The sequence below is a fragment of the Salvelinus alpinus genome, chromosome 3 (genome assembly GCF_045679555.1).
Source record: "Salvelinus alpinus chromosome 3, SLU_Salpinus.1, whole genome shotgun sequence".
Classification (NCBI taxonomy): domain Eukaryota; kingdom Metazoa; phylum Chordata; class Actinopteri; order Salmoniformes; family Salmonidae; genus Salvelinus; species Salvelinus alpinus.
The window spans coordinates 66,364,320-66,389,923 of NC_092088.1; the positions used below are offsets into that span (position 1 = coordinate 66,364,320).

General features: G+C 40.9%; 3 protein-coding genes and 1 long non-coding RNA gene across 4 annotated transcripts in view; 2 read left to right on the plus strand and 2 right to left on the minus strand.

Annotated features, from left to right (window-relative positions):
• The window catches only part of hk1 (hexokinase 1), a 39,722-nt gene extending 25,325 nt beyond the window's left edge, over positions 1 to 14,397 (plus strand). Inside the window, exons 6-18 of the mRNA XM_071393742.1 lie at positions 141 to 240; positions 3,405 to 3,588; positions 3,744 to 3,899; positions 4,065 to 4,298; positions 4,573 to 4,877; positions 8,018 to 8,166; positions 8,397 to 8,516; positions 8,991 to 9,086; positions 9,402 to 9,501; positions 10,476 to 10,659; positions 10,792 to 10,947; positions 11,052 to 11,285; positions 11,571 to 14,397. Of these exons, the coding sequence (XP_071249843.1) occupies positions 141 to 240; positions 3,405 to 3,588; positions 3,744 to 3,899; positions 4,065 to 4,298; positions 4,573 to 4,877; positions 8,018 to 8,166; positions 8,397 to 8,516; positions 8,991 to 9,086; positions 9,402 to 9,501; positions 10,476 to 10,659; positions 10,792 to 10,947; positions 11,052 to 11,285; positions 11,571 to 11,721 (2,169 nt within the window). The 3' untranslated portion in view covers positions 11,722 to 14,397. The remainder of the gene's footprint in view (positions 1 to 140; positions 241 to 3,404; positions 3,589 to 3,743; positions 3,900 to 4,064; positions 4,299 to 4,572; positions 4,878 to 8,017; positions 8,167 to 8,396; positions 8,517 to 8,990; positions 9,087 to 9,401; positions 9,502 to 10,475; positions 10,660 to 10,791; positions 10,948 to 11,051; positions 11,286 to 11,570) is intronic.
• tacr2 (tachykinin receptor 2) lies at positions 14,382 to 17,990 on the minus strand. Its single transcript, XM_071393745.1, has 5 exons — positions 17,297 to 17,990; positions 15,931 to 16,125; positions 15,583 to 15,733; positions 15,137 to 15,333; positions 14,382 to 14,940 (listed from the first exon to the last, which is right to left on the minus strand). The coding sequence occupies exons 1-5, from the start codon at positions 17,692 to 17,694 to the stop codon at positions 14,742 to 14,744; spliced, it is 1,140 nt and encodes a 379-aa protein (XP_071249846.1). The 5' UTR covers positions 17,695 to 17,990; the 3' UTR covers positions 14,382 to 14,741.
• A 479-nt stretch (positions 17,991 to 18,469) lies between these two features.
• On the minus strand, positions 18,470 to 19,865 carry LOC139571180 (uncharacterized). Its single transcript, XR_011674250.1, has 2 exons — positions 19,756 to 19,865; positions 18,470 to 18,748 (listed from the first exon to the last, which is right to left on the minus strand). It is a non-coding gene; the product is annotated as an uncharacterized lncRNA (long non-coding RNA).
• An 824-nt stretch (positions 19,866 to 20,689) lies between these two features.
• Positions 20,690 to 25,604, plus strand: part of tspan15 (tetraspanin 15) — a 50,776-nt gene continuing 45,861 nt past the window's right edge. Inside the window, exon 1 of the mRNA XM_071393797.1 lies at positions 20,690 to 20,852. Within this exon, the coding sequence (XP_071249898.1) occupies positions 20,769 to 20,852 (84 nt within the window). The 5' untranslated portion in view covers positions 20,690 to 20,768. The remainder of the gene's footprint in view (positions 20,853 to 25,604) is intronic.

Sequence of the window (25,604 nt, forward strand, 5' to 3'; positions counted from 1 at the left end):
TTGATTTCACGTTAGTTGACAACTCAACCAAATGTAAATCAAAACTAGATGTTGAACTGATGTCTGTGCCCAATGGGAAGTTCAGTCATAAGCAAATCTGTTGCACCATGGTTGTATAATTGTAACCCTGTGCTTTTCAGGACTATGACGCAGACATCATGGCAGTGGTCAATGACACAGTTGGAACCATGATGACCTGTGGCTTTGATGACCAGCGTTGTGAAGTTGGTATCATCATAGGTATAACATCCATTTACCTCCCACCAGACCATTAAAGGACCCCCCCCCCCCCCCCCCACAAAAGAAGTTGGTGCCATTATTTCAATGTAATTTCCTGTCTTAGAGAGAAAACACGTTTAGAAAACACGTTTAGCTTCCACCTCTGAAGAATGACAAAGGCTACTTATACATATTTATGAATTGGGTGTAGGAATTTCCACATGGAGTTAAACATCAACAAATAGGGCACCTAGCATGCTAACCTTATCTAGCTAGCTAGCTAGCTTGCTAACCATATCTAGCAGGCTAATGTTGTCTGTTGTTGCTGTTTTTTTTAACTACACTGTATTCAAAAGATTAGCCAGCTCGATCGATGGCTTGTTCTGGAGCTGGATTTGTCATAAGCATTGATTTAGGGAAAACTTCGTCACAGATGGAAACCACTGGTCTATCTTTGACTTTGCCATCTATTGTTATTGCCAAAGTTTTGACATCTTCCATAAATTGCGGCCGCGAATACACCATAGAAATAGTTTGACAAATAAGATGAAGCTCAGATAATATCCATAACTATAGAAAAATAGCTGATATGCGTTTTTCTTCATTGTAATGGACATGGTGCAACTTTTCGTAGGTAGGCTGCTGACAGGCTTTGGCTGCGGTACAGAAAAGCCAAGACAGCCCTTGCTCTCACATGGGAAGTGAAATTATAGGCTACAATGACTTTGCTCAATATCATGCACGCTGCAAATTACATGTAACTAACAAATTTCATGTAACTAACAAATTACATGCACCCTTACATTTTTTCTCCATGGCTCAGGTGACCAAGTGGACACAAGACTGTTTGGCTCATGTCAGTCACGAAGAGGAATAACTTTGCAGCTGTTTCTGATTAACTTTTACTTGGTCACAATCCCGGATCCGGGAGCACCCTCATCAGTAAAAAAGCTGACTAGCATAGCCTAGCATAGCGCCACAAGTAAATACTAGCATCTAAATATCATGAAATCACAAGTCCAAGACACCAGATGAAAGATACACATCTTGTGAATCCAGCCATCATTTCTGATTTTTTAAATGTTTTACAGGGAAGACACAATATGTATTTCTATTAGCTAACCACGATAGCAAAAGACACAACTTTTTTTTCCCACCATTTTTTTACTGCATAGGTAGCTATCACAAATTCGACCAAATAAAGATATAAATAGTCACTAACCAAGAAACAACTTCATCAGATGACAGTCTGATAACATATTTATTGTATAGCATATGTTTTGTTCGAAAAATTTGCATATTTCAGGTATAAATCATAGTTTTACATTGCAGCCACCATCACAACTCTCACCAAAGCAACTAGAATAACTACAGAGTGCAACGTGAATTACCTAAATACTCATCATAAAACATTTATGAAAAATACACAGTGTTCAACAAATGAAAGACAAAGATCTTGTGAATCCAGCCAATATTTCAGATTTTTTAAGTGTTTTACAGCGAAAACACAATTTAGCATTATATTAGCTTACTACAATAGCCAACCACACAGCAGCATTGATTCATGCACGTTAGCGATAGCGAATAAACCAGCAAAAGATATTAAACTTTTCACTAACCTTCTCAAAACTTCATCAGATGACAGTCCTATAACATCATATTACACAATACATATATTGTTTGTTCGAAAATGTGCATATTTAGCGGCACAAATCGTGGTTATACAATGAGAATAGTAGCCAAGCTGCAAACAAAATGCCGGGAGAAATCTTGGGAGAGGCACCTAATCAAATAACTAATCATAAACTTGACTAAAAAATACAGGTTGGACAGCAAATGAAAGATACATTAGTTCTTAATGCAACCGCTGTGTTAGATTTTTAAAATTAACGTTATTACGACATACAGCGTGCGTTAAAGCGAGACCGCACCGAAATTAATGGCGGAATAGTAGTTTAACATTTTTCAACAGAACAACGAATTAACATCATAAATAGTTCTTACTTTTTGATGAGCTTCCATCAGAATCTTGTGCAAGTTGTCCTTTGTCCAGAAGAATCGTTGCTCGGTTGTAGATTGTCGTCTTCAACTTTGGAATTAGCAGCAAACATTAGCCATGTGGCGAAGACGTGTCCAACTCACTATAACGCAGCACAAATGAAATACCGAAAATCGCAATATACTGATATAAACTGATATAACTCAGTTTAAAATAACTACATTATGATGTTTTTAACACCTATATCGAATAAAATCAGAGCCGGATATATCTAAAGCCTATAACGAGAGCTTTTCAGAATGCAATCCTGAGGTCTGTCTTGCGTCATGACGAACGTTGAAAAGACTGCACACCCGGTTCCAAGAGCTTTTATACGGCCTCAGAACTACCCAGACACCCCATTCCAATTCTCACTGCTTACTGACATATAGGGGAAGGCGTATGCAGTGCATGTAGACCCATAGATTACATGCAAATTTATAAACTGACCCTGGAACAGAGCCCCCGATTTGAGATTTTTCAGTTCCTGACAGGAAGTTTGCTGCAAAATGAGTTCTGTTTTACTCACAGATATAATTCAAACGGTTTTAGAAACTAGAGAGTGTTTTCTATCCAATGGTAATAATAATATGTGTATTGTACGAGCAAGAATTGAGTATGAGGCAGTTTAATTTGGGAACGAATTTTTACAAAGTCGAAATGGCGCCCCCCTATTGAGAAAATGAATAAACATTGCCATGCTGGTGGGTGGTAATATTCAAATAAAAACCAACCCTGAAATTAAACGTAGGCTGAAAATAATTGTTATGTTATATCATAGGAAATGACACAACATTCACACGGATTTGCACAAAGTTGGCAGTTCGGATTTGTCACTTCAAGCCAAAATATATCAGAATTTGACTAAAACTATGACTTACTGACTTAAATCGTTATGCACCATCATGGGTAAGTTATGGACATTGTTTTTCAGCTTGAAAAAGTGGATTTCTACCGGTGTGGGTGTTTAATTATATTTATTCCAAAATGTTCAATCCTTTTGTCAAAACAGATAGTGCTGTGTTTGGTTTCAATGTGCCTTTGCTGATCACCCTTTTACCCTATTTTTGTTCAAGCCGAGCTGAAGCTCATTGGGTACACTTTTACTTTTGCATTACTCCCGTGTTGTTTGTTGGTGTCTCCTTAGGCACAGGTACTAATGCTTGTTACATGGAGGAGCTAAGGCACATTGACCTGGTGGAGGGAGACGAGGGCAGAATGTGTATCAACACAGAGTGGGGAGGCTTTGGGGACGATGGAATGCTGGAGGACATTCGCACAGAGTTCGACAGAGAAATTGACAGGGGCTCTCTAAACCCAGGGAAACAGCTGTATGTCCCACATATTAATACACTATAAATCAGACCTTCCCAAATTTCTTTAAGACATGCAATAATCAGTTAAGTGCATTGATAGATAGTAGTAGCCATCTTTTATGTCACCTTTTCCCTCAGTTTAGCAACATATTGTATCTTTTTCTCTCCAGGTTTGAGAAGATGGTCAGTGGGATGTACATGGGCGAACTTGTGCGACTCATCCTGGTCAAGATGGCCAAAGAGGGATTTTTGTTTGAGGGTCGGATAACGCCTGAACTTCTTACCAAAGAGAAATTTGAAACCAAACACGTTTCTTCCATTGAAAAGTAGGTGTCAATCAGTTTTATTTTCTTTAGGGTCTAGATGACTTGTGTCATGTAGCCATTTGCAAACTGAGCACTGCTTTGAGACTGCACACCATTACAGTACACCTTTGTAATGTTATTTGCCACCACTGAGCTCATCTCTTCTCCGAACCTGTCACTGTCCAGGAGTAAAGAAGGCCTCACTAAAGCCAAGGATATCCTAGGTCGCCTGGGCGTGGAACCATCCGCAGATGACTGCATTGCTGTGCAGCACGTATGCACCATAGTCTCCCACAGATCAGCCAACCTCATCGCTGCCACTCTGGGCGGCATCCTCTCCAGGCTAAAGGACAACAAAGGGAACCCTCGCCTACGCACCACTGTGGGCATCGACGGCTCTCTCTATAAGATGCACCCGCAGTGAGTAGCCTATACCAGTAGAGGGCCCCCTGGGTACAAGGTAGACTGTACCCAGCTCTTATTGTGCATCTTAATTGTGTATCTTGCGTTGAAGCTATGCAATTTTGTGAAATGGCTTAAGGAATACCACAATGGACAGAATACAGATGTCAAAGTTATATTTTAGGTACTAGGGCCAAGAGCCTGAGTTGTGTTGAGAAAAGGTTGAGTTACACGTGAGAATCCAAGGTCAGGATTTTTGTCTGACTGAGAATCACCCTCCCCATCTCCTCAGATATGCCCGGCGTCTCCACAAAACAGTCCGCCGCCTAGTTCCTGAGTCAGATGTCCGCTTCCTGCTCTCAGAGAGCGGGAGCTCCAAGGGCGCTGCCATGGTGACCGCCGTGGCCTACCGGCTGGCTGACCAGCGTTGTCAGATCACAGAGACCCTGGCTGAGTTCAGACTGACCAGTGACCAGCTGCTGGAGGTGAAGAAGAGGATGAGGACGGAGATCCAGAACGGCCTTGGGAAAAAGACCCATAACAGCGCCACCGTCAAGATGTGGCCCACATATGTACTCAGCACACCAGATGGATCAGGTGAGAGAAGTTCAACTTGGATTTAAACTAGTTTGCCAGACTGTGAATCTACCAGTTGACCAGAGTGGTTTAGCTCTGTGACAAAACATTTAGAGATTCATTCCATTACAGTTTTTTCCAACTGCTTACACACAAAATCTTTTCATGTCACACGATTTTTGAAACCTCTCACTCAAAGTGCAAAACTACACACCAAATATCCAAAACCATAAGCTATTTCTCAGCCTTTTACTCAGTTGTCAATTGCATAAAACACTTTTTTCAAAACACTACACACAATTCTCTACCTAAAACACAAAAATCTAACAGGAAGTGACTTGCTTTCCTTTTCCAAACACAACCAATCAAAATGCTACACTTATTCACTAGGTCACACACACACTCCTCACATGTGCAAACACTAATAGCTTAACTGATCACTAACCAATCACTGCTTTACTGTAGTATAGGCCTATAAATAGGTCAACGGTCAGATTACCTGTTTTGAACAATGGATGCCAACAATGGACAGAGAGCAAGAGGAGTAGGAGGGAGAGGAAGAGGAAGAAGAGGACGAGGGCAAAGAAGAGAAAGAAGGATGAGATTAGGGCAACACTTGTTGATCATGTGATCAACCACAGTTTGACCATGAGAGAGGCTGGACTGAGAGTCCAGCTCAACTTGAGTCGATTTACAGTGGCATCCATAATTCGAACCTTCAGAAATGAGAACAGGTATGCAACTATCTAATGACTATTTTAGCATTACAGTAATGTACTGTAAAATACGTATGACTGCATAGTATTGCATAAACATTTGTAACTCTAAGCCATCCATTTACTGCACTGCATTGAATGAATGAGGTTGGTTATTTACATTTACATTTACATTTAAGTCATTTAGCAGACGCTCTTATCCAGAGCGACTTACAAATTGGTGCATTCACCTTATGATATCCAGTGGAACAACCACTTTACAATAGTGCATCTAACTCTTTTAAGGGGGGGGGGGGTTAGAAGGATTACTTTATCCTATCCTAGGTATTCCTTAAAGAAGAGGTTATCATGCTGTACTACATTTTTTTGTACATTGTTTACAGTTCCTATGCTGAACACATACTGTGTTTGAATTCTGTACAGAGTGGAAAGGCAAAGACATCATGGAGGACGAGGACGCTTTTTCCAGATGTACAAGAGACTGCAATTATAAATATGGTTTTGGCCAACAATGCAATTAGGATTTGAGAGATAAGAGAGCATATCTTGAATAATGACACCATATTTAACAACATCAATGCTGTAAGCCTGTCGACCATACAACGCATCCTCCAACGGCACCGAGTGACGATGAAACAACTTTACAAGGTGCCATTTGAGAGAAACTCAACTCAAAGAATATGCGACATGACTTTGTAGAGGTATGTATGCAACACTACTTCCAGTACTTCAGACATACCATATTTACTCATCTGTATATCCTTTTGTCTGTTACAGAGAGTATTGGAGCTGGATGCCCATGTAATTCGCCATTAATTTATTTATGTGGATGAGGTTGGCTTCAACCTCACCAAAACCAGGCGCCGCGGAAGAAATGTAATAGGACAGAGGGCAATTACCAATGTCCCTGGACAGCGTGGGGGTAATATAACTATGTGTGCTGCCATCACTCAAAACGGGGTCCTCCATCACAATGCCACACTGGGTCCGTACAACACCGGCCATATGCTCACTTTTCTGGATGCAATTTACACAATGCTTGTCCCTGATCCAGATCAGGAGCCTGCTAGATTTGTGGTTTTATGGGACAATGTTAGTTTTCATCGGGCTGTTCTGGTCCAAAACTGGTTTGCCACCCATCCACAATTTGTAGTTTTGTACCTACCCCCATATTCACCTTTTCTAAATCCCATAGAGGAATTCTTCTCAGCCTGGCGCTGGAAAGTGTATGTTCGCCAACCCTATGCCTGCATGCCGCTTCTCCAGGCAATGGAGGACGCATGTGGGGACATAGAGGTTGCCTCTGTCCAAGGTTGGATACGCCATGCTAGGAGATACTTCCCTCGATGTTTGGCAAGAGAAAACGTATCTTGTGATGTGGATGAAGTATTGTGGCCAGACCCAGGCCGGAGAAGAGATGAAGCGTAGCTTAGCACTGGTGACTGCCCCCCCCTTCCAATTCCTGGACTGCCCCCCCCCCCCCCCCCCCCCCCCCGAGACCCCACACACACAATTGTGTTCTTTACTGTATTCTAAAGAATATACTTTTGGTTTACATATGTTTATGGTTTTGTTGTATGCTACTGTATACAACAGTAATGTTTGGCCTAATAAATATTTTCTGTTTCTACATTGCATTGGTGTTTACAGTGTACTTGTTACCCCTCTCAGCAGATTACTTTCACTGTAGAACATTGTATTGAAATGTAGATATAAGCCTATGAAAGACCAAAGAGCTTTAGATTTAGAACAACAGTGTTTACATGGTATATCCAAAAGTTTACTATTATGAAAGCAGTATTTGCCATTTGATGCAAATGCTTCATTCTGACATGTGTTTATGGCATTTTGAATGGAGTGTTACATTTTGAAGGAGATGTGAGGCATTTTTCATTTTGTGTGTGCAGTTTTGGGAATTGTGTGTAGAATTTTGAAAACGTGTGTAAGCAGTTGGAAAAAGCTGTAATTCCATTTGACATAAATGGGAATTTACCCCTCTTCTGCTCCCCCTGCTGTATATAACCATATCAACAACTTAAAAGCTCCTTATCACTCGTTAATGCTTTAACACGCTACTGTATAATCCAGGCTTCCATGTAAACATATGATATTGTGTATTTTTTTTGGCTTAGCACTTCTTGCAGTGCCCTGATTAAGGTCAAAGTATTTCTAAGTCTAACACAATTACTTCACAGCACTCCCACACCTTCATGCAAGTCAAAACATCCAATGTCAATGAGAGATTCAACTCGACACACTGTTTGTCACTGATTTCAAATGGCTATGACAGTGGCAACAAGTACAATGCGTTGTAAGACTTTTCATAAGCATTTAGGAACCCTTTATAATGTGTAATTATGTCTCATAAAAAAAATATATGGAAAATCAAACCATTATTATCTCTTTTTACTAAAGACAGAATTGTTATTTTGTTGTGTTTTCCAGAAAATGGTGATTTCTTGGCTTTGGATTTAGGAGGGACAAACTTTAGAGTGCTGTTGGTGAAGATTCGCAGTGGCAAGCGGCGGACAGTAGAGATGCATAACAAAATTTATGCTATTCCTATGGAGGTGATGCAGGGGACTGGAGAGGAGGTAAGTAAGTTTGGGAGTTTCCTGTGAGTATGGACATATATCTCATTCTGTACCAAAACAATGTCAGTTGTCTCACACATTTGAAAAGGAAGTTACTGTAAATGCAATAGCTCCTATTATAGATACAACAGGACATACGTTAAGAATATTCTAACAGCCAACCTTTTCGACCTGTGTAACTTAAGCAAATGTGCTTGTGCTTGTTGAAAAATACCCTCCATTTCCCACAGCTGTTTGACCACATTGTCCAGTGCATATCTGACTTCCTGGACTACATGGGTATGAAGAACACTCGCCTGCCTCTGGGTTTCACCTTCTCCTTCCCCTGCAGACAGACCAGCTTGAATGTGGTGAGCTGACTGCTTCTTTTACAGTAATCAGCCATCTATCAACTTTTTCATCTCAGACATATTGCTCATTATATCTATATTATATAGTCTATATATCTATATTAAAATACAGTCACAAAACTGAGCCGGGATCTCCATCTTCAATTCTGCGCTTCCTTTTAGGCTCATAAGAAGCTTGTTGTCCTGTTACATGCCGCTGGCCACCACCACTTCATATTCTGCTGTGTTTTGTAGTTCTATTTTTTTTTAAGTGTGTGTTTTGGAGAGTTATTATTCCTGATATACCATACTGTCACAATGCATAATTATGATGTATGCAGTTGTAGGCCAATTTAGAACTGTTGAATGACTACATTACCCATAATTCTATCGGCATCCATTCCATTATATGTGTGTGTGTGCGTAAGTGTGTGCGTGTGTGCATGTGCGTGTGTGTGTACGTCATTAATAGAACATCTTTCTGTCTTTGTTCAGGGCATCCTGGTAACCTGGACCAAAGGCTTCAAAGCCACTGACTGTGAAGGGGAGGATGTTGTCGGACTTCTCAGAGAGGGGATTAAAAGGAGAGACGTAAGTGGAGAGATGGCATGATACTATAACCGGGGCCCAAAGTCTTTCCTGACCACGAGTCCAGAGCAGGAAAGACTTGGTATTAGTGCCTGTTCTACAGGATTACACAAAATATAAAAGCTGATATCTTATGGGCATCTATTGACAACCAAAAGTAACTTTAGGCTGCTCTTTTTGTTAGTTTTTGCCATGATATAGAAGGTTGTGATACAATATTTTAAAGTGGTATTGCTATAAAAAATGAAGTTCTCATTTCGGCAAGCATTGCTTCCCAGAGACATCCTGTACATGTGTTTCTATTGGTCGTTTCTCCAGGAGTTTGACTTGGACGTGGTGGCAGTAGTTAATGACACAGTGGGGACCATGATGACATGTGCATATGAAGAGCCTACCTGTGAGGTCGGCCTGATCGCAGGTTGGTCATCCGTGTAGCTTTTGATGTGGTGTATTCATGCATCTTAATAAACTACACCTAATTCATTATTACCTCCAACTTGGCCCAATTTACATTTACAATTGCACACCCTGACATATCAAACTAGAACGGGCTCTCCATCTCAACCAATACTCAAAATATAGGCTAAATATCCCAAGCAGGGTTACAGCAACTCCAGAGATGGTCAGGCTCCCTGGGCTTTGCGGTGGCCACTGGTTTGGGTGTTCTCCGCAACACCAAGTGGTCAATCACATTGTTCTGGGTTCCACTTCACAAGAGGAGGTCAGTATAATGTTATGAACATCATGGCAAATGTTGAATTAGATTTTTTTTTAAATTTTCTGATTGGCCAAAGTGGTCAAGCCTCCGATGGGCCTCCGCAGTGAACTCTTGTAGCCTATAGTTCTTCATCATTTTTTGGAGTAACAGGGTTGACTTGTTATGCTAGCCCCGCTCAGGTTTTTTCCACAAGACACCAGAAAATTGCCCAAAAAGATTAGAACTAGCTCACCTGCTTTTTCTCTATGATTTGACTATTAGATGTTCAATGTTTCTTTCACAATTTTTTTTTAAAGGAATAGTTTCACCATATTTAAACGAGAGTTCAGTTCACGTGATAGGGTTGACCTTAAAATGAGGGATAGACGTAAATTAATTACTAATCACATGAAATAAATCATCTTCAGAAATTACTTTGTCAGAGCAACAAAATAACTAGGGCTTTACAATGACGGTGAAACAACAATCTGTTGTTCATGTGATATTCATGTAATAATATGAATGTAAAAAATATATATATTTTATTTTTGAGATTTTGAGATTTGGCCTGCAGTACCTCCATGGACCCCACTTTGAGAACAACTGATCTAGACAACTACATAATATTATTGTTATTATTGTTTGATACCTGTCAAAGGTATGATTGTTGAATATGGTATGGTTTCTGGTTTCAGGAACTGGCAGCAACGCCTGTTACATGGAGGAGATGAGGAACATTGAGATGGTGGAGGGGGATGTGGGGAAGATGTGTGTCAACATGGAGTGGGGCGCCTTCGGGGACAATGGGTGCCTGGATGATATCAGGACAGAATATGACAAAGCTGTGGATGACTTTTCACTCAACCCTGGAAAACAGAGGTGATTGGGCTGCTCTCTCTCCCAATCGAAATTACTTCACTTCGGCTAACTTTTGTTGATATTTGATATTGAATAGTCTCGTTATTAGAGATCTAGATATACCTAAATGATCGTGGTTCTTTTTCATCTCAGGTATGAGAAGATGTGTAGCGGTATGTATCTCGGGGAGATTGTGCGAAACATCCTGATCGACTTGACGAAGCGTGGCTTTCTCTTCAGAGGGCAGATATCAGAGACTCTGAAGACCAGAGGCATTTTCGAAACTAAGTTCCTCTCCCAGATTGAAAGGTTGGTAGACATTTTGAATCTGCGATTGAAATGGTAACTGACTGAGTCATCATAACTTCCTTTTGTTGTGCAATGGTCTCAACAAAATGTCCTCTTACCCTCAGTGACCGGTTGGCTCTACTGCAGGTGAGGTCCATCCTGCAGCAGCTGGGTCTGGACAGCACATGTGATGACAGTATCATCGTCAAGGAGGTGTGTGGTACAGTGTCTCACCGGGCGGCTCAGCTCTGTGGAGCCGGAATGGCTGCCATTGTCGACAAAATCCGAGAGAACCGTGGGCTGAACCAAATGGACATCACCGTTGGGGTGGACGGAACACTCTACAAGCTACATCCACAGTGAGTAGTAATGATGTGATTGCAATTGGTTGAAATGACATATATCATAGTAATTAACTGTGTGTTTCAAGTTGACAATGACATTATGATGAATGTTGAGTATGGGCCAGGAATGGTTGTGTAGTTTATTGCAGTTATAAAATATATTCCTTCTGTTCTCTATTCTCTTTGATCAAGTCCTACATCTGAATGGCTTCATTGATTTACATTTTTAGTGTAACAATAGCATGAACAAAGTCAAGTGTGTAAGTGAGACTATCCATGTCTTTTTCTATCCCTTCACAGCTTCTCAGGGATCATGCACCAGACAGTGAAAGAGTTGGCCCCTAAGTGTAACGTCAATTTCCTTCTCTCTGAGGACGGGAGTGGCAAGGGTGCAGCCCTCATCACTGCTGTGGGCTGTCGCATGCGTGAGCAGGAGGAGCAGAAGAGCTGAGTCTGTTTGGCTTACCCCCCTCTCCACTCCTCTTCCTCCTCCTCTTCTTTCTCTCCATATAGTAGCATACCACTCTAGCAATGACACTTACAGTATTTTCCACTTAACCACTCTGCTTCAGAAACCAACCATTGTTCGCCTGTGGTGGGCAGATCAAGGGCACCAATGACAGAACATTTACATGCTTTAAAAAATTTCACTTCTTCACCTGCTATTACCAGCCGTTTGGTCTTTGTGTTGATCTGCTATTCCGTATGCAAGGAACTGGGCTCTTTGTTTGAGTTCATCTTATTTGTGATGTTATAACACTGCTTTAGGCATTTGGGTATATGTATAATAGGAAATATTTCTGCTTTGAATGTTGTATACCTTGCTCAGGTATATAAATGTAAATGTTATTTATTTCATTTTTGTATTGGGTGGATGTTTTGACATAATGAGTTGTAAGGGAGAATCATTGCAAGGTTAAGAAGTTATCTTGTGAAATCTGGTTTTTATTTTTAACTTGGCATTCTTCTTTAAGTGTTTCAAAGATATGAAATGTCAACCTTTTTTGTATTTGCTTGATAGAATTTCTAGGGTTGTTATGAATGAACCATTGTTCCTTGACCTTTGAGTATCTTTTCATCGCTCAAGGGCAGGCTGCTCACAAGCTCATTCAAAAGTAAATGCAGCCACGCTATAGGATGCTTCCTCAATGCATTGCTTTGGCAGTCTTTGTGAAACCTCTTAGGCTGAGTCATGTTAAGGACCAGATTCAATCAGAGCCTGCTGAAAATCAGATATCTAAAGCAACGGTATCAATAAAACTGGCTTTTGTGAATAAGACAATGACTTGAATTCCAGCAGTGCACAATGTACAAAAGAAGACATTTATAACAGAATGAATGGAGCAAGATGTGTGTGAGCATATGTTTGTATACTGCAGTTGAATGTTCAATCCTTACTGTAAGAAAAAAAATAGCTATAAGATTATATATTAAATGCTTACCTTATTTAGTGTCAGAAATCTAGAATACAATTATTTTGTACAATCAGAGATGCACAAAACTGGTCAAAAGGATGCATTGGGTTACAATGACATTTATTTTGATGTGCAACCAAATATAAAGCTGTTAGTCATCAGATAAAGACCTATTGTAAATACTTTTTCAATAAAGGTCCACTTCCATTCTGAGGTTTTGTTCATGAAATGTTCCAGTGATAGTACAGTACATTAATAATACAGTATAAATTAAACAGTTAAGCCCCTGGACAAAGATGCTATGTTAGCAACAAGATTGTATGTTATTTTGTGAAATAATTTCACCTACAATACTGTATGTCTGCACAGTCATGCAAAGCTACATATGCTTTTAATTTCAGTTATGGTAATGTTAAAATAACATTCTGCACATGAACACAATGTTTTATGAAGAAATAACTTTAACAGGAACCTGCCCTCATAAAGTAATTTATGAAATACACTGGCATTATGCAATTATCTTGAGGTGGAAAGTCATCTGACCTGAGTTGTCTACACTGTTATCAACATAGCCGTAATTAATTTCCAAAGTAGCCAGCACCAGCATATTAGAATAATGCACAGCGTAACATTTTACAATACTTTAAATGTATCAATTCCTCAGTGGAGTGACTTTTCTATGCTACACTATATCAATATCAACTTTACAAAATACAACAATATTACAATAAGCATGACCTACATCATGTGACACCATAGATAGCAAAAAATGTAGTGAGATATAACTTTGACAATTTAATTTTTTGAGCACATCACAAGTCACAACATGAAAAAAAGAGTAGTCTAGGGCACAAAACAAAAATTCAATACGCACTGTGATATTTAACAAAGGCAACAGTTACCACATATTACATTATCCTTTTTAAATTCACATGCTTTGTTTTTGACTGTTTTCGTGTTCTAAACAATGTGTTGATAGTCTTTTTTCTGATTTCAGAGAACCATTGAATAATGTATACGGCTACTGTACTCCAATACTATTTTAATTGGACCATCTTGCACTGGCAAACACTTGTTGAAGATTATTTTCAACATTTTACACCATAGCTGCCAACATGGGCTCTATGGGACACGACAGCTATCCCATATACAGTACCACTCAAAAGTTTGGACACACCTACTCATTCTAGGGTTGAGAGAATGCCAAGAGTGTTCAAAGCTGTCATCAAGGCAAAGGGTGACTACTTTGAAAAATCTCAAATATAAAATAAATCTTTTACCACTTTTTTGGTTACTACATGATTCCATGTGTGTTATTTCATAGTTTTGATGTCTTCACATTTATTCTACAATGTAGAAAATAGTAAAAATAAAGGAAAACCCTTGAATGAGTAGGTGTGTCAACTGTTGAATGGTACTTTAACTCTTTCAATCCCCTTGCCACAAAACTATTAAAAGGTTGCCTCTTACAAGTCAAGTTCTGTTGTGTATGGATTTTGGTAACAGTTCTATTGCTGTAGAAAAGATTGCAATATATTCTACTGGAGAACTAGGACTACAGTGGTTACATATTTCAGAGGTGAGCTGAAAAATAATCTGTGTAGTTTAAATATCACAGTCCATTCCTCAAATTATATTGTGGTGGATGTTACCCCATTATTCATTTGTGTAATATAATTTGTGTACTATTAATAAAGTGTGTTAATTTATCAGTCTCTTATCAGTTACTTTATATTTCAGCAAATATTTACAAGTGGGTTCACTTGCATGTTTCACAATCTGGTCTACAAAGCCAGGTACCACACAACATATACCAATTTTATGCTAAAACAACACAAATAATATCACTACCTAAACACAGCAACATATAAGGCCTGGTGCTAATGCCATGGAAGTTCTCCTTCCCATTCTCCTGGAACCCATTCTCCTCCTGGATTAACAGTCATCTGTGAGGTATTTGGCGTGACTGAGTGACTGTACACAATCATAACATGATTTGTTTCACTTGACTTCTCCTAGCAACTGTCATCATGAGCTTGAGCATGTCCTCGTGTCCTTAGCATTTCATGAGCTTGACTGTGGTGTGGTCATCGTGTTGGGTGGAGTTGTGGCGGACCACAGTACCCTTGGTGTTCTCAGTGCGATAGCTGCGTGTCATCCTGAAGGTCTGTGTGTGCTGCAATTCCATCTTGTCCTCCTCCGACACCTTTATGAAGGGTAACCAGCTGAAAGCGTGACGGAACCCCGAGCGGAATCTAGAAAAAGAGATGCCAAAGGGAATATCAGCCAGATCAAGTTAGCCAGCTAACGTTGACAAGCATTCCAAAATGAACTATTGCTTTATTGCTTCATTAATAAAGTTCAACCTAAAAAGGTGGGTTGTAGGTTGTTGACTCAATAATATCATGCAACTGCCACAATATGAGTTTAGTGATGTCCCTCTGGCTTTACCTTTGGTTGAGGCAGCAGTAGATGATGGGGTTGTATATGGTGGAGCTCATGGCCAGCCAGAAGATGGCCAGGTATACCTGCTGGATGTACGTCTGCATGTAGATTTCCTTGTTGAAGCTGCCCAGGATGAAGTAGATGTGGTAGGGCAGCCAGCACAGGGCGAAGGTCATCACCACCACTATCATCATCTTCACCACCTACATGGAGCACAAAACATCACAACTCACTGAGACAGCCGAGCATCTCTGATGCCATGGCAACTATGTGGACCAGACCTGGGTCTAAGCACTTGCTTTGAAGCGTTTGTTTTTGGTATGTATTTGCAATGGCCATACTGGTGGAATACTGGACACAATGCTTTAAGTAAATAGAGATACACATTTTTTAAAAAGCAGGTTCTTATAAACTGTTCAGTCAAGGCTTTGCATTAATATGACATAGCTGACCTTGCGTTTGGCGTGGATCTGATTCTGGTAGTGATCTGAGGCCTCCCCCGGTATCTCACTGCCCCACAGTGTCTGGCCAATAAGGCTGTAGGTGATCAACATCACCAGCAGGGGGAGCAGGTAGATCAGTATGATCATAGCTATCTGGTATCTGTGAGACAGTAGGATATTGTTCAGGCTCAAGTATTCCAGACAGAATTATGTGATAATGTGCGCTTGGTCTTCGAACATGACATAACATCCATTTCTAACCATGAAAAAAAGAAAACACTTTGATCTATGTTGTCATTATAGCAACTACGTCTAGACAGACACACATTACTGGAAAATGTATTGTGGGTGTCTCACGTGAGATGGTGTTTCCCACCATAGTCATCAGGCCAGTTGACCATGCAGATGGTCCGTGGTGGATAATGCTGGGTGACAGAGTAGTAGCACTGGGGGAAAGCCAGGGAGAATGCCACCGCCCAGATGAGACCAATCACAATCTTGGTGGATGTGGAGGACAGCCTTGGTTTCAAAGGGTAAATTATGGCCATGTATCTGTGGAAGAGAAACAAGCAAAAATCAGATACAGACAGATGTATAACAGTACATGTCATAGGCTGCTTAGAGTGCTGAAGACTGAAATGTTCTGAAAACCATGGTGATGCTCACTCATCACAATCTCACGGTCATGATAAGTGAATGGTAGTGCACTTTGCCGATAATCATTCTGTAATATATGAGTAACTGTTGTTCATCAGAGCTTTGAAAACAGCAATGTCTACAATACAGTGGATTTTTTTAACTCATTAAGATATATCGAATTGAATACAAAAAGGATGTGGTGCAGCAGTCAGAGTTATCCAGCTGTCAATGGAATATCTCATTGAATAGCATGCATATCATCGAAACACACACGGTGAGAGAGAGAGAGATGTAGAAAGGTTCAGAGATTAAATGGGAATGTAACTAGGGCTCTATTAAATCCGCATCGCAGAAGTTCAGCTTTACAGCGTGATTGAAATTGAAATGGCAATGTTCCCGTTTTAGCCGAGAGTGCATTCACCGTAAACACTGCATATGTTGGCTCAATCGTAAATTACCTTTACATTACTATCGCGGAACCCGTAACGCTTCAGCTTTACAGATAGCCTACTGTTTAAGGGCTATATTCTATAGCTCCATAGGGATATACAGAGTAATATACGTATTGCCCTTATATCAACAGAATAGGTGGATTTAGGAAAGCTAGCGCGCTCTTTTACCCGCACAAAGACAGACAGACTTCACAGTGCATGTCTGTCACACACCCAGACAGGACTAATAAAACCTTTTGAAGGGATACATGGTAAATATGTTGTAAGCAAATTCAATAATATAATAATTACAATGTATTGCACCATTAGGATGTACAGTGCCCAGTAAGCTATATTTAAAAATACATTTTAATATAACTCAGAAATATAATACAAATTAGCGTATGTGATGATTATTGGATTATTGTCTACTTCAATGACAAGTAGCGTCATTACACATGTATCTGACTGATGCGGCCATTGTAGAGGTTGATATGATTATGTCTTTGGAACGTGCCTAATTTAAAGAAATTCCCCATGGTTTGAGTGGACATTTTTACTTTTGATGTCCCTGAACAATTGTGTGTTCTCTACAGACTAGAGTATGCAGGCTATATCACATAATAGGAAGAAGGCTCGTTGTATGTTCTTACCTGTCAACCGCAATAGCTGCCATAGAGTAAATGCTTGAAAACATGGCTGTGATGGGATAGAAGTTCTGAAACCTACAGTATCCCAACCCGAAGTACCAGTCGTTGTGTATAGCATAAACAAAATTGAAGACAGTGTTAAAAGTAGCCATCGAAACGTCTGAGAATGCAAGATTTACTATAAAATAGTTAGTCACTGTCCTCATTCTTTTGTGCGCCAAAATTATCCAAATTACAGTGACATTTCCTGTGACAGACACAATCACTATCAGTGAATAAGCAATTGCCCACAGTGCCACTTGCCAATCCGGCTGTTCAAAACGATTGATGGTCGTCTCGTTTCCATAATCCTGAAAATATATGGTTGTTGAGAGGTTGAACGGTTTCGAAGTTGTATCCATCTCTACCTCAAATTGCACAAAATAATTTTGGAAACAGCATTGGACAATTAATAATTAGTTCAGATGTCATCCTCGAGCACATTGTCCTCTCCTTGAACAAAAACTATCCATTTCAGAACCATTAAGATGTTGTTAAATCAGAGTACCCTCTCTAGCCATCTTCTGAGTAACGGTAGCCCCGGCTGAAGTGGGCTCCATCCAACCTCTGGAGCCTTGCCAGTGGCGCGTGCGTAAAACTGAGCTGTCAGCAGTGGTTGGAGAGCTACGGTTTTGGAATGTGCGCAAGAGCCAACTAAAGTGTAGGGTTTGAGATTTCAGTGTGATACAACATCTGTGAAAGTACAGGTGCGCACTTTCAACAATAACATCTGATTTTAGAAGTGGTGTCAATACAAATAGCAAATATAGCCGCATGCAGCAGACTTCCAGAAACCTGCAGAACACAATGAAGCAAAGCAGGCACACAAATAGGAGCAGGTTTGGGGAGTAACTGATTACATGTTATCAGTTACATGTGATATGATTACAAAAAACAGTAACTAATCTACTACGTTACCAGAAAAAAACAAATTTGTAAAGTTTGGGTAATCCAAAGTTTCCTTACTGATTACAATTTTGGATAGGCAACTAGTAACTCTAACAGATTAAATGTACAAATCAAAATGTATTGGTCTCTACATAGATTTGCATATGTTATCACAGGTGCAGTGAAATGCTTGTGTTGCTATCTCCAACAGTGCTGCAATACCTAGCAATAAATTAAGAAAATACACCATTTATTTTTAAACAATTCTGTATTATATAGGATGAGCCATGACTAGAATACAGTATATACATATAAAGTGGGTGAAACAGTATGTAAACATTATTAAAGTGACCAGGGCAGGGTACTGATGATTGTTTAACAGTCTGATGGGCTGGAGATGGCAGTTGTTTCTCAGTCTTATGGTCCCATCTTTGATGCACCTGTACTGTCTCCGCCTTCTAGGTGGGTGAACAGGCCGTGGCTCAGGTGGCTGACATCCTTGACGATCTTGTCCTTCCTGTGACAACCCTGGATATGAGTTAGTGAGTTAGTTAATCAAAAAGGCCCGAGGGGGTGTGGTATATGTCCAATATACGATATACGACGGCTAAGGGAGTTGCGTCATGCATAAGAACTGCCCTTAGCCGTGGTAAGTTGGCAATATACCACAAACCCCCCCGAGGTGCCTTATTGCTATCATAAAGTGGCTACCAATGTAATTGGAGCAGTAAAAATACATGTTTTGTCATACATGTGGTGTATGGTCTGATACAGTATACCACGGCTGTCAGCCAATCAGTATTCCGGGCTCGAATGACCCAGTTTATAATTTATATTGGTCATATACCACACTCCCTCGGGCCTTATTGCTTAAGTGTTTTATATAGAGGATGGAGAAATTGCATCAGTCTACAATGGGCTCTTTCAGGCAAATGGCTCCATATAGCTGATAGGGGTCAAGAGGTTTAACCACAATGACACCATGTTACCAAATATCAACACACCCATGGGCTAATATTGCACTATTGATGCCATTTGGTCAATTTCTTGAGGTACCAACTTGTCCATTGCAAATTGGACACTTAGTAATTTATTGCATTAGTGTAGCATTGATTGATATTGGAATATAAAAGTCTGAGGATTAGTACTATGGCCCGGTTGTTTTCAAAAGCTGAACATGATATCTGCATGTAGAGCAATGTCTACAATACAGCTGTATTTTTTTTTACTCATTAAGATATCGAATTGAATACAAAAAGGATGTGGTGCAGCTTTAGGGTGATGGTGCAGTCAGAGTTAACCAGATGTCAATGGAATATCTCATTGAATAGCATGCATATCATCGAAACACACACGGTGAGAGAGAGAGAGATGTAGAAAGGTTCAGAGTCCAACACACCGACAACCACTCCCCAATGATTCAGGCTCAACATACCAGATTATGTGCCATTCTATTTCAAGTGGCCCACCACAAGAAAACAACATCATACAGTATGTGGCAAGAAAAGGTTGAATGAAAGCTTCTTTCAACTTACTGTCTAAAATCAACAACATTAAATCCACTGTCTGGGTACCATCCAGGTACTCTCCCCACCTGAGACAAATACCAGCAAGCCAAATTAATCAAAATAGATTTGTAATGAATCTGCAGACAGGCAAAACAGAAGGTTAGAATGTAACTCTGCTGACATAATATTGAAAAAAGGCAGTACCTTTGTGCATGAAGTTTCATGTTTTGGTTTCAAAATTCATAATAGAATCTAATGTTGCTACATTTGACATAGCCTACCCTACCACATTGAGAGTACCCTATAGACAATCTTACAAATAACCACATCAATGATTGTATATTCCTCAAAATATGGGGTAAACAAGAAAACAACGAAGCAAGAAAAACATTGGTATAGGCCTATATCAAAACCAGGTGTTGTATACAGTGTACCCTACATGTCCATATAAATTAATTATAAAATATTACCAGTAAATATGTTTGGTCTGTAATGTCAGAAAATATACATATTTGTTCATGGTGTAGCCTACGATTGCTTTTGGAATGTACCTTGCTTTAATGTGGATGCTTTCATTTCTAAATGGTAAAACATGTATGAAAATACACTCAAATTAAAAAAAGGTGACATTCTGTACTGTCGCCTCATATAAAACAATTTCTCAAATCCAAAATGCTGGAGTATGGAGAAATGTAAAGTTTTAGCTTCACTGTCCAAATGAATACGTAGGCTATAACTCATTATGCCTGTATATGTGCATTTGATTCATGCATTGAATTTCTTCCAACAGTGAAACCAAAATAAAACTGAATTGATTGCCTTACTGAAATAGAGGAACGATCAGGAAACGCAATTTGTTTTAACTTATGAAGTAAGCAAGCCTACCAAAATCAGAAGCCACAGTGGCATAAGTGCCCCATTCATTCCTCGCAGTGTCTATCTATTCAGTCAAATAACTGGCCAGACAGCACGAGGCGACGCGGTACAGAGTTCAAAGTGTGGGGGACGAGAAACAGGAAGTCCATCGTTCAGGATCAAACATGTCCAATGATGTTAGATATTGCGAGAGGTTCTCCTACGTTTTTCTGAAGTTTACCGTCATTGTATATGCCACTATCTTCTGGGTGAGTAGCCTATGCTTTAATATCCCCGTGTCGCCAAATAGATAACCAAGTCTGACTCGATGCAAATAACACACGGCGGATGAACGGACTCGCGCATTCCGGCATGTATCCCTTGCTGGTGTTTGTGACAAAAGGGCAATCCGTAAATATTGTAGCCTATTAGGATTTTTGATGAGTGCTATTGAATCGACAGTTGCCAGATCTTGTAGCCTATAGATGGTGGATTTGGGGCTGGTGGTGGTTTGATAGGCATGGGTACGTATTTGCTACATTGTTTACGTTTTTGCTGGTGGCTCACTCCTATGTGAGTCCGATGGAATTCACATTTTACAGCGTGTGGCTTTGAAGGGCATGTGATAAGTATAAGGCAGTATAAGTGCTAATGTCGTGTTTGGATAATTAAACGACGTATGAGAGGACCCAGCAAATATGACCCCATTGTGGGCAGGGGCGTGGATAGAACTTTATAGTTCACAAGTTATTTTTGTGCAACTGTTACTCAGTGTCGTTCCAGTTGAACTGTTCTGTTGTGATGTCAACTTATTTTGTACACCCAATGATATCTAAAGTATTTTTACAGACTAAGTGCATGTGACAACGTTTCTGGCAAAACATATACACTGTGTACAAAACCATTAGGAACACCTGCTCTTTCCATAGACAGACAAGGGCTGCGTTTCAAACTCATAAAATACACACCCTCAGCCTCTCCTTATGCCCTTATGGGAATCCCCGCGTCCATATGTCGTTGGTCCAAATTATTAGCCAAGCAAGGGAAGTTTGCGATGTAAGCCCCTCAGCCCTCGTTTTTAATGGAGTTTGGAGTGTACAATTGTGTTCACTTCAGGGCCTGAAATGCCCCATAATTCAATTTGGGATGACTGCTAAGAAAAGTCCACTAGCTATCATACAGTAGGTGTATATTAATAATTATATAGTTAATATAAGTAGACATGCAGATATAAAGCACCCACAAGCTACCGGTGGCTGAAAACACAATCATCTAGTGACAAATTTCCAGATAAGGTCAGTCCATTTAAAAATGAATCCCTCCCTTGCCCTGCAAGTGTAAACTCGTCAGACGTCATCAGAAGTGTCCACTTAACCTGAGGGGAGAGGGTTTGTCTGTTAAGTGTTTGGAATGCAGCACAGGTGAAAGCTATGAGCCCTTAATGATGTCACCTGTTAAATCCACTTCAATCAGTGTAAAAAAAAAAAGGGGGAGGAGAGAGGTTAAAGAATGATTTTCAATCCTTGAGACATGGATTGTGTATGTGTGCCATTCAGAGGGTGAATGGGCAAGACCAAAAAATGTAAGTGCCTTTGAACGGGGTATGGTAGTAGGTGCCAGGCGCACCGGTTTGAGTGTGTCAAGAACTTCAACGCGGCTGGGTTTTTCACACTCAACAGTTTCCCATGTGTATCAACAATGGACCACTACCCAAAGGACTTTCAGTCAACTTGACGCAACTGTGGGAAGCATTGGAGTCGACATGGGTAGCATCCCTGTGGAACGCTTTTGACACCTTGTAGAGTCCATGCCCTGAAGAGTTGAGGCTGTTCTGAAGGTGAAAGGGGGTGCAACTCAGTATTAGGAAGGTTTTTCTATTGTACGTATGATCGCAATAGTGATGGGAAGTTCAGCTCTTTTCACTGACTCGTTCAGTCAAAATAACACAACTTTCAACTTATTTTGTTAATTTGAGTCAGTAATGCCCAGAGCACGTAGGACCCTCTACAGGCAAACGATGAACTGAAAACTCAAAATAGTCTTGATTTTACAAACCTCTCATTCACTTGTCGTTCACCATAACAGGCTTGTTGGAGCTGTCATCTGGGACTGAGGCTTGTAAAAATGTGTTTTAAATCATGACCATTTGTTGATTTATGGGGATACAAATAAGATGAATTCTTGGTAGCCTAAATTTTAAACAACGTCTAGTTGTGGCCGCAACCGGACTAGATTGTGAATGACTCTTGGCGGAATGCATCGATTGACTGCCATGAGGGTAAAGCACAATATTGTTTGCGAACTGCAGCACCCCAAATGATTAGTTCTGGAATTCGAGTTTGTTGAGCAGAGGCTGTGTATGTTTTGGTTCTGCAAAGCTGTGTCCATAACATTCAATAATCAATGAATTGCATTCATTCTTGCTTCATGCGATCAATTATCAGTTCTTAACATGTTTTTTTTCCCCTTCTCTATGCTGCTTACAGCATGCTCCATTTTGCCTGAGCGCATATACAGTGTATGACTGACAGTGGTTGGTTGGAGCACGTCACCGGAGGGGCGCATATTAATTCTGCTGTAGAATTCATTGCTGCCAGCAGGTCAAACAAAATACGAAAATTAATGAGTCACTCAGAAAAAAACGAATCATGACTCTCAAGTCAGTAAAAGCAGTTGTTCAAAACAAACAAATCGTTCACGAACTGCAGATCACTAGATAGCAACAACTTTGTCTTTGATACAATTGTAACGGGCAGCCGATCCAAAGGGGTAGGCTTATTTCAGGCGACGTGAGAGCTGCCCTTGGGGCCACCAATGTGGAGCCGCTGAACAAGGGTGCATCGGCCCAATGTGGGCAGCCTACATGAGTCCAATGTTTTAACCCGCATTGGGCCCACATCGTGCCAATGTGGGTATGTTTGCTGGGAAAAGATGGGCTTATTTCAGACAAAGTGAGGGCTTCCCTCACCAGATATGGGCTGTCAACATTCTGCCAATACCTTTGGGGCCAATGTGGCGCCGCTGAGCAAAGGCGCATTGGCCCAATGTGGGCAGCCTATGTGGAGCCGATGTTTTAGCCCGCATTTACCCCACATCGTGCCAATGTGGACATGTTTGCTGGAGAGTTATAGCGTAGAAGTTCTGTTTCAATTATTTGTTTCGACATCTCAGTGCGATTCACAGAATCTGTAAGATGCTTGAAGAACCAATCACACATGTCTGACAGAGACAGACCGGTCGAGTGGCGAATGAGGTGAGCCCCTCCCCTCATACTAAAGAGCCACTCGCCTGCACTCTGGTCATTCTCAGCTCTCCTCAGCACGACTTAATTTGTTTTCCGGTTCAACTGTTCACAGGTGTGCCACAAGGTTATGCCACCTTGGGTGACTTGACCGAAAGGAACGTTTTTGCTTTGGCTAAGAATTAGCGTTTTCTTCCCGTTTTGTCTCCTGTGGTAGCTAGCGTCACACGGCTATCTACTAAGCCTTTTTTTAGCTTAGCTGCAAGGTTAAGTTATCCTGGCTAGCTTTCCACAAGGCTAACTATCCTACTGACTATCTTTTCTACCTGGAAGGGTAGAATTACTAGCTCACTCTCTTGTTTAGGTCAACTTACTAGCATGCCACGTTGACTAGACCGACCGTCCTAGCATCACGACTTATCAGTCGGGAGCCACACTTTTGTTCGTCCCAAGACCAACATAGTGCTAACTTTCTTTGGCTAACATTGTGCTAACTAGCTAGGCTACTAACCCACGAAGCAAACGCTAGCTATGTTCACATTGTTGAACGATTAGCTTCTCCGTCTAACACTGTGCTAACATTCTACCGTCTAGACGTCACTGCGCATTCTTTGGTACATACTGTACTCTGTTGGGGCATTTGAGGGTTGATGCGTTGAGACTACCTGGCTTCAGAGAGCATATGTGATACAGGAATTAGCCAATTCCCGCTGTGGGATATCAAAACAAATAATTGAAAGAACTAAAGGTTACTTGCGTAACCCCGGTTCTCTGATATTATGAGTGTGATACCTCACCACATTCCCCTACTCGCAACATTGTGAGGAAGTTCAGCATGCTAGAGAATGACCAGAGGATGGGCGAGTGACTTTAGTTTTGAAGGGGGGCTCATTTCACTCGCCACTCGACCGGTCTCTGACAGACATGTGATTTGGTTCTTAGAGATTTTGTGAATCCCACTGTGATATTCATAATATCACAGATCCGGGGTTACGCTAGTAACATTATGACAGGGTTCACCAACTGGCGGCCTTCGGGCTGAATTTGGCCAGCGGGTGATTTCAAGTTTTCTGAGCAAGAAAAAAAAAAAAGTTTTTATTTGTTGGACATGACTGTAGAAGCAACAGGAAATCAACTCCAAGTGATTTTAAATTTAAGAAATCTGTTCCCAATATTCCCACACATAATGTAAGAGACAAACGTGATTGCATACAAGCATAAGCAAGGTTTGAAATTGTTGCAGTCAAACATGTTTCGAAGGGCCTCCTGAGTTGCACAGCGGTCTAAGGCACTGCATCGCAGTGCTTGAGACGTCACTACAGACCCCGGGCTGTATCACAGCCGGCTGTGACCGGGAGACCCATGAGGTGGCGCACAATTGGCCCAGTGTCCGAGTTAGGGGAGGGTTTGGCCGGTCTGGATTTCCTAGTCCCATCGCGCTCTAGCGACTCCTTGTAGCGGGCTGGGTGCCTGCAAGCTGACTTCGGTCGCCATCTGAGCGGTGTTTCCTCTGACACATTGGTACAGCTGGCTTTCTGCAGCGTTAAAGGTCCCTAAGAGCACCGTGTCCTCCATCATTCTTAAATTTAAGATGTTTGGAACCATCAAGACTCTTCCTAGAGCTGGCCGCCCGGCCAAACTGAGCAATCTGGGGAGAAGGGCCGTTTTGTTAGGGAGGTGACGAGAACCCGATGGTCACTCTGACAGAGCTCCAGAGTTCTGTGGAGATGGTTGTCCTCCTGGAAGGTTCTCCCATCTCTGCAGCACTCCACCAATCAGG

What these genes read in the sequence shown, in the direction of transcription:
- tacr2 (XM_071393745.1), bottom strand. Translation starts at nt 17,694, where the DNA reads ATGGATACAACTTCGAAACCGTTCAACCTCTCAACAACCATATATTTT. An exon ending in GCAGCTATTGCGGTTGACAG is followed by an intron (nt 16,126 to 17,296) that starts GTAAGAACATAC and finishes TCTCTTCCACAG; the next exon opens with ATACATGGCCATAATTTACC. An exon ending in AGATCCACGCCAAACGCAAG is followed by an intron (nt 15,334 to 15,582) that starts GTCAGCTATGTC and finishes TGCTCCATGTAG; the next exon opens with GTGGTGAAGATGATGATAGT.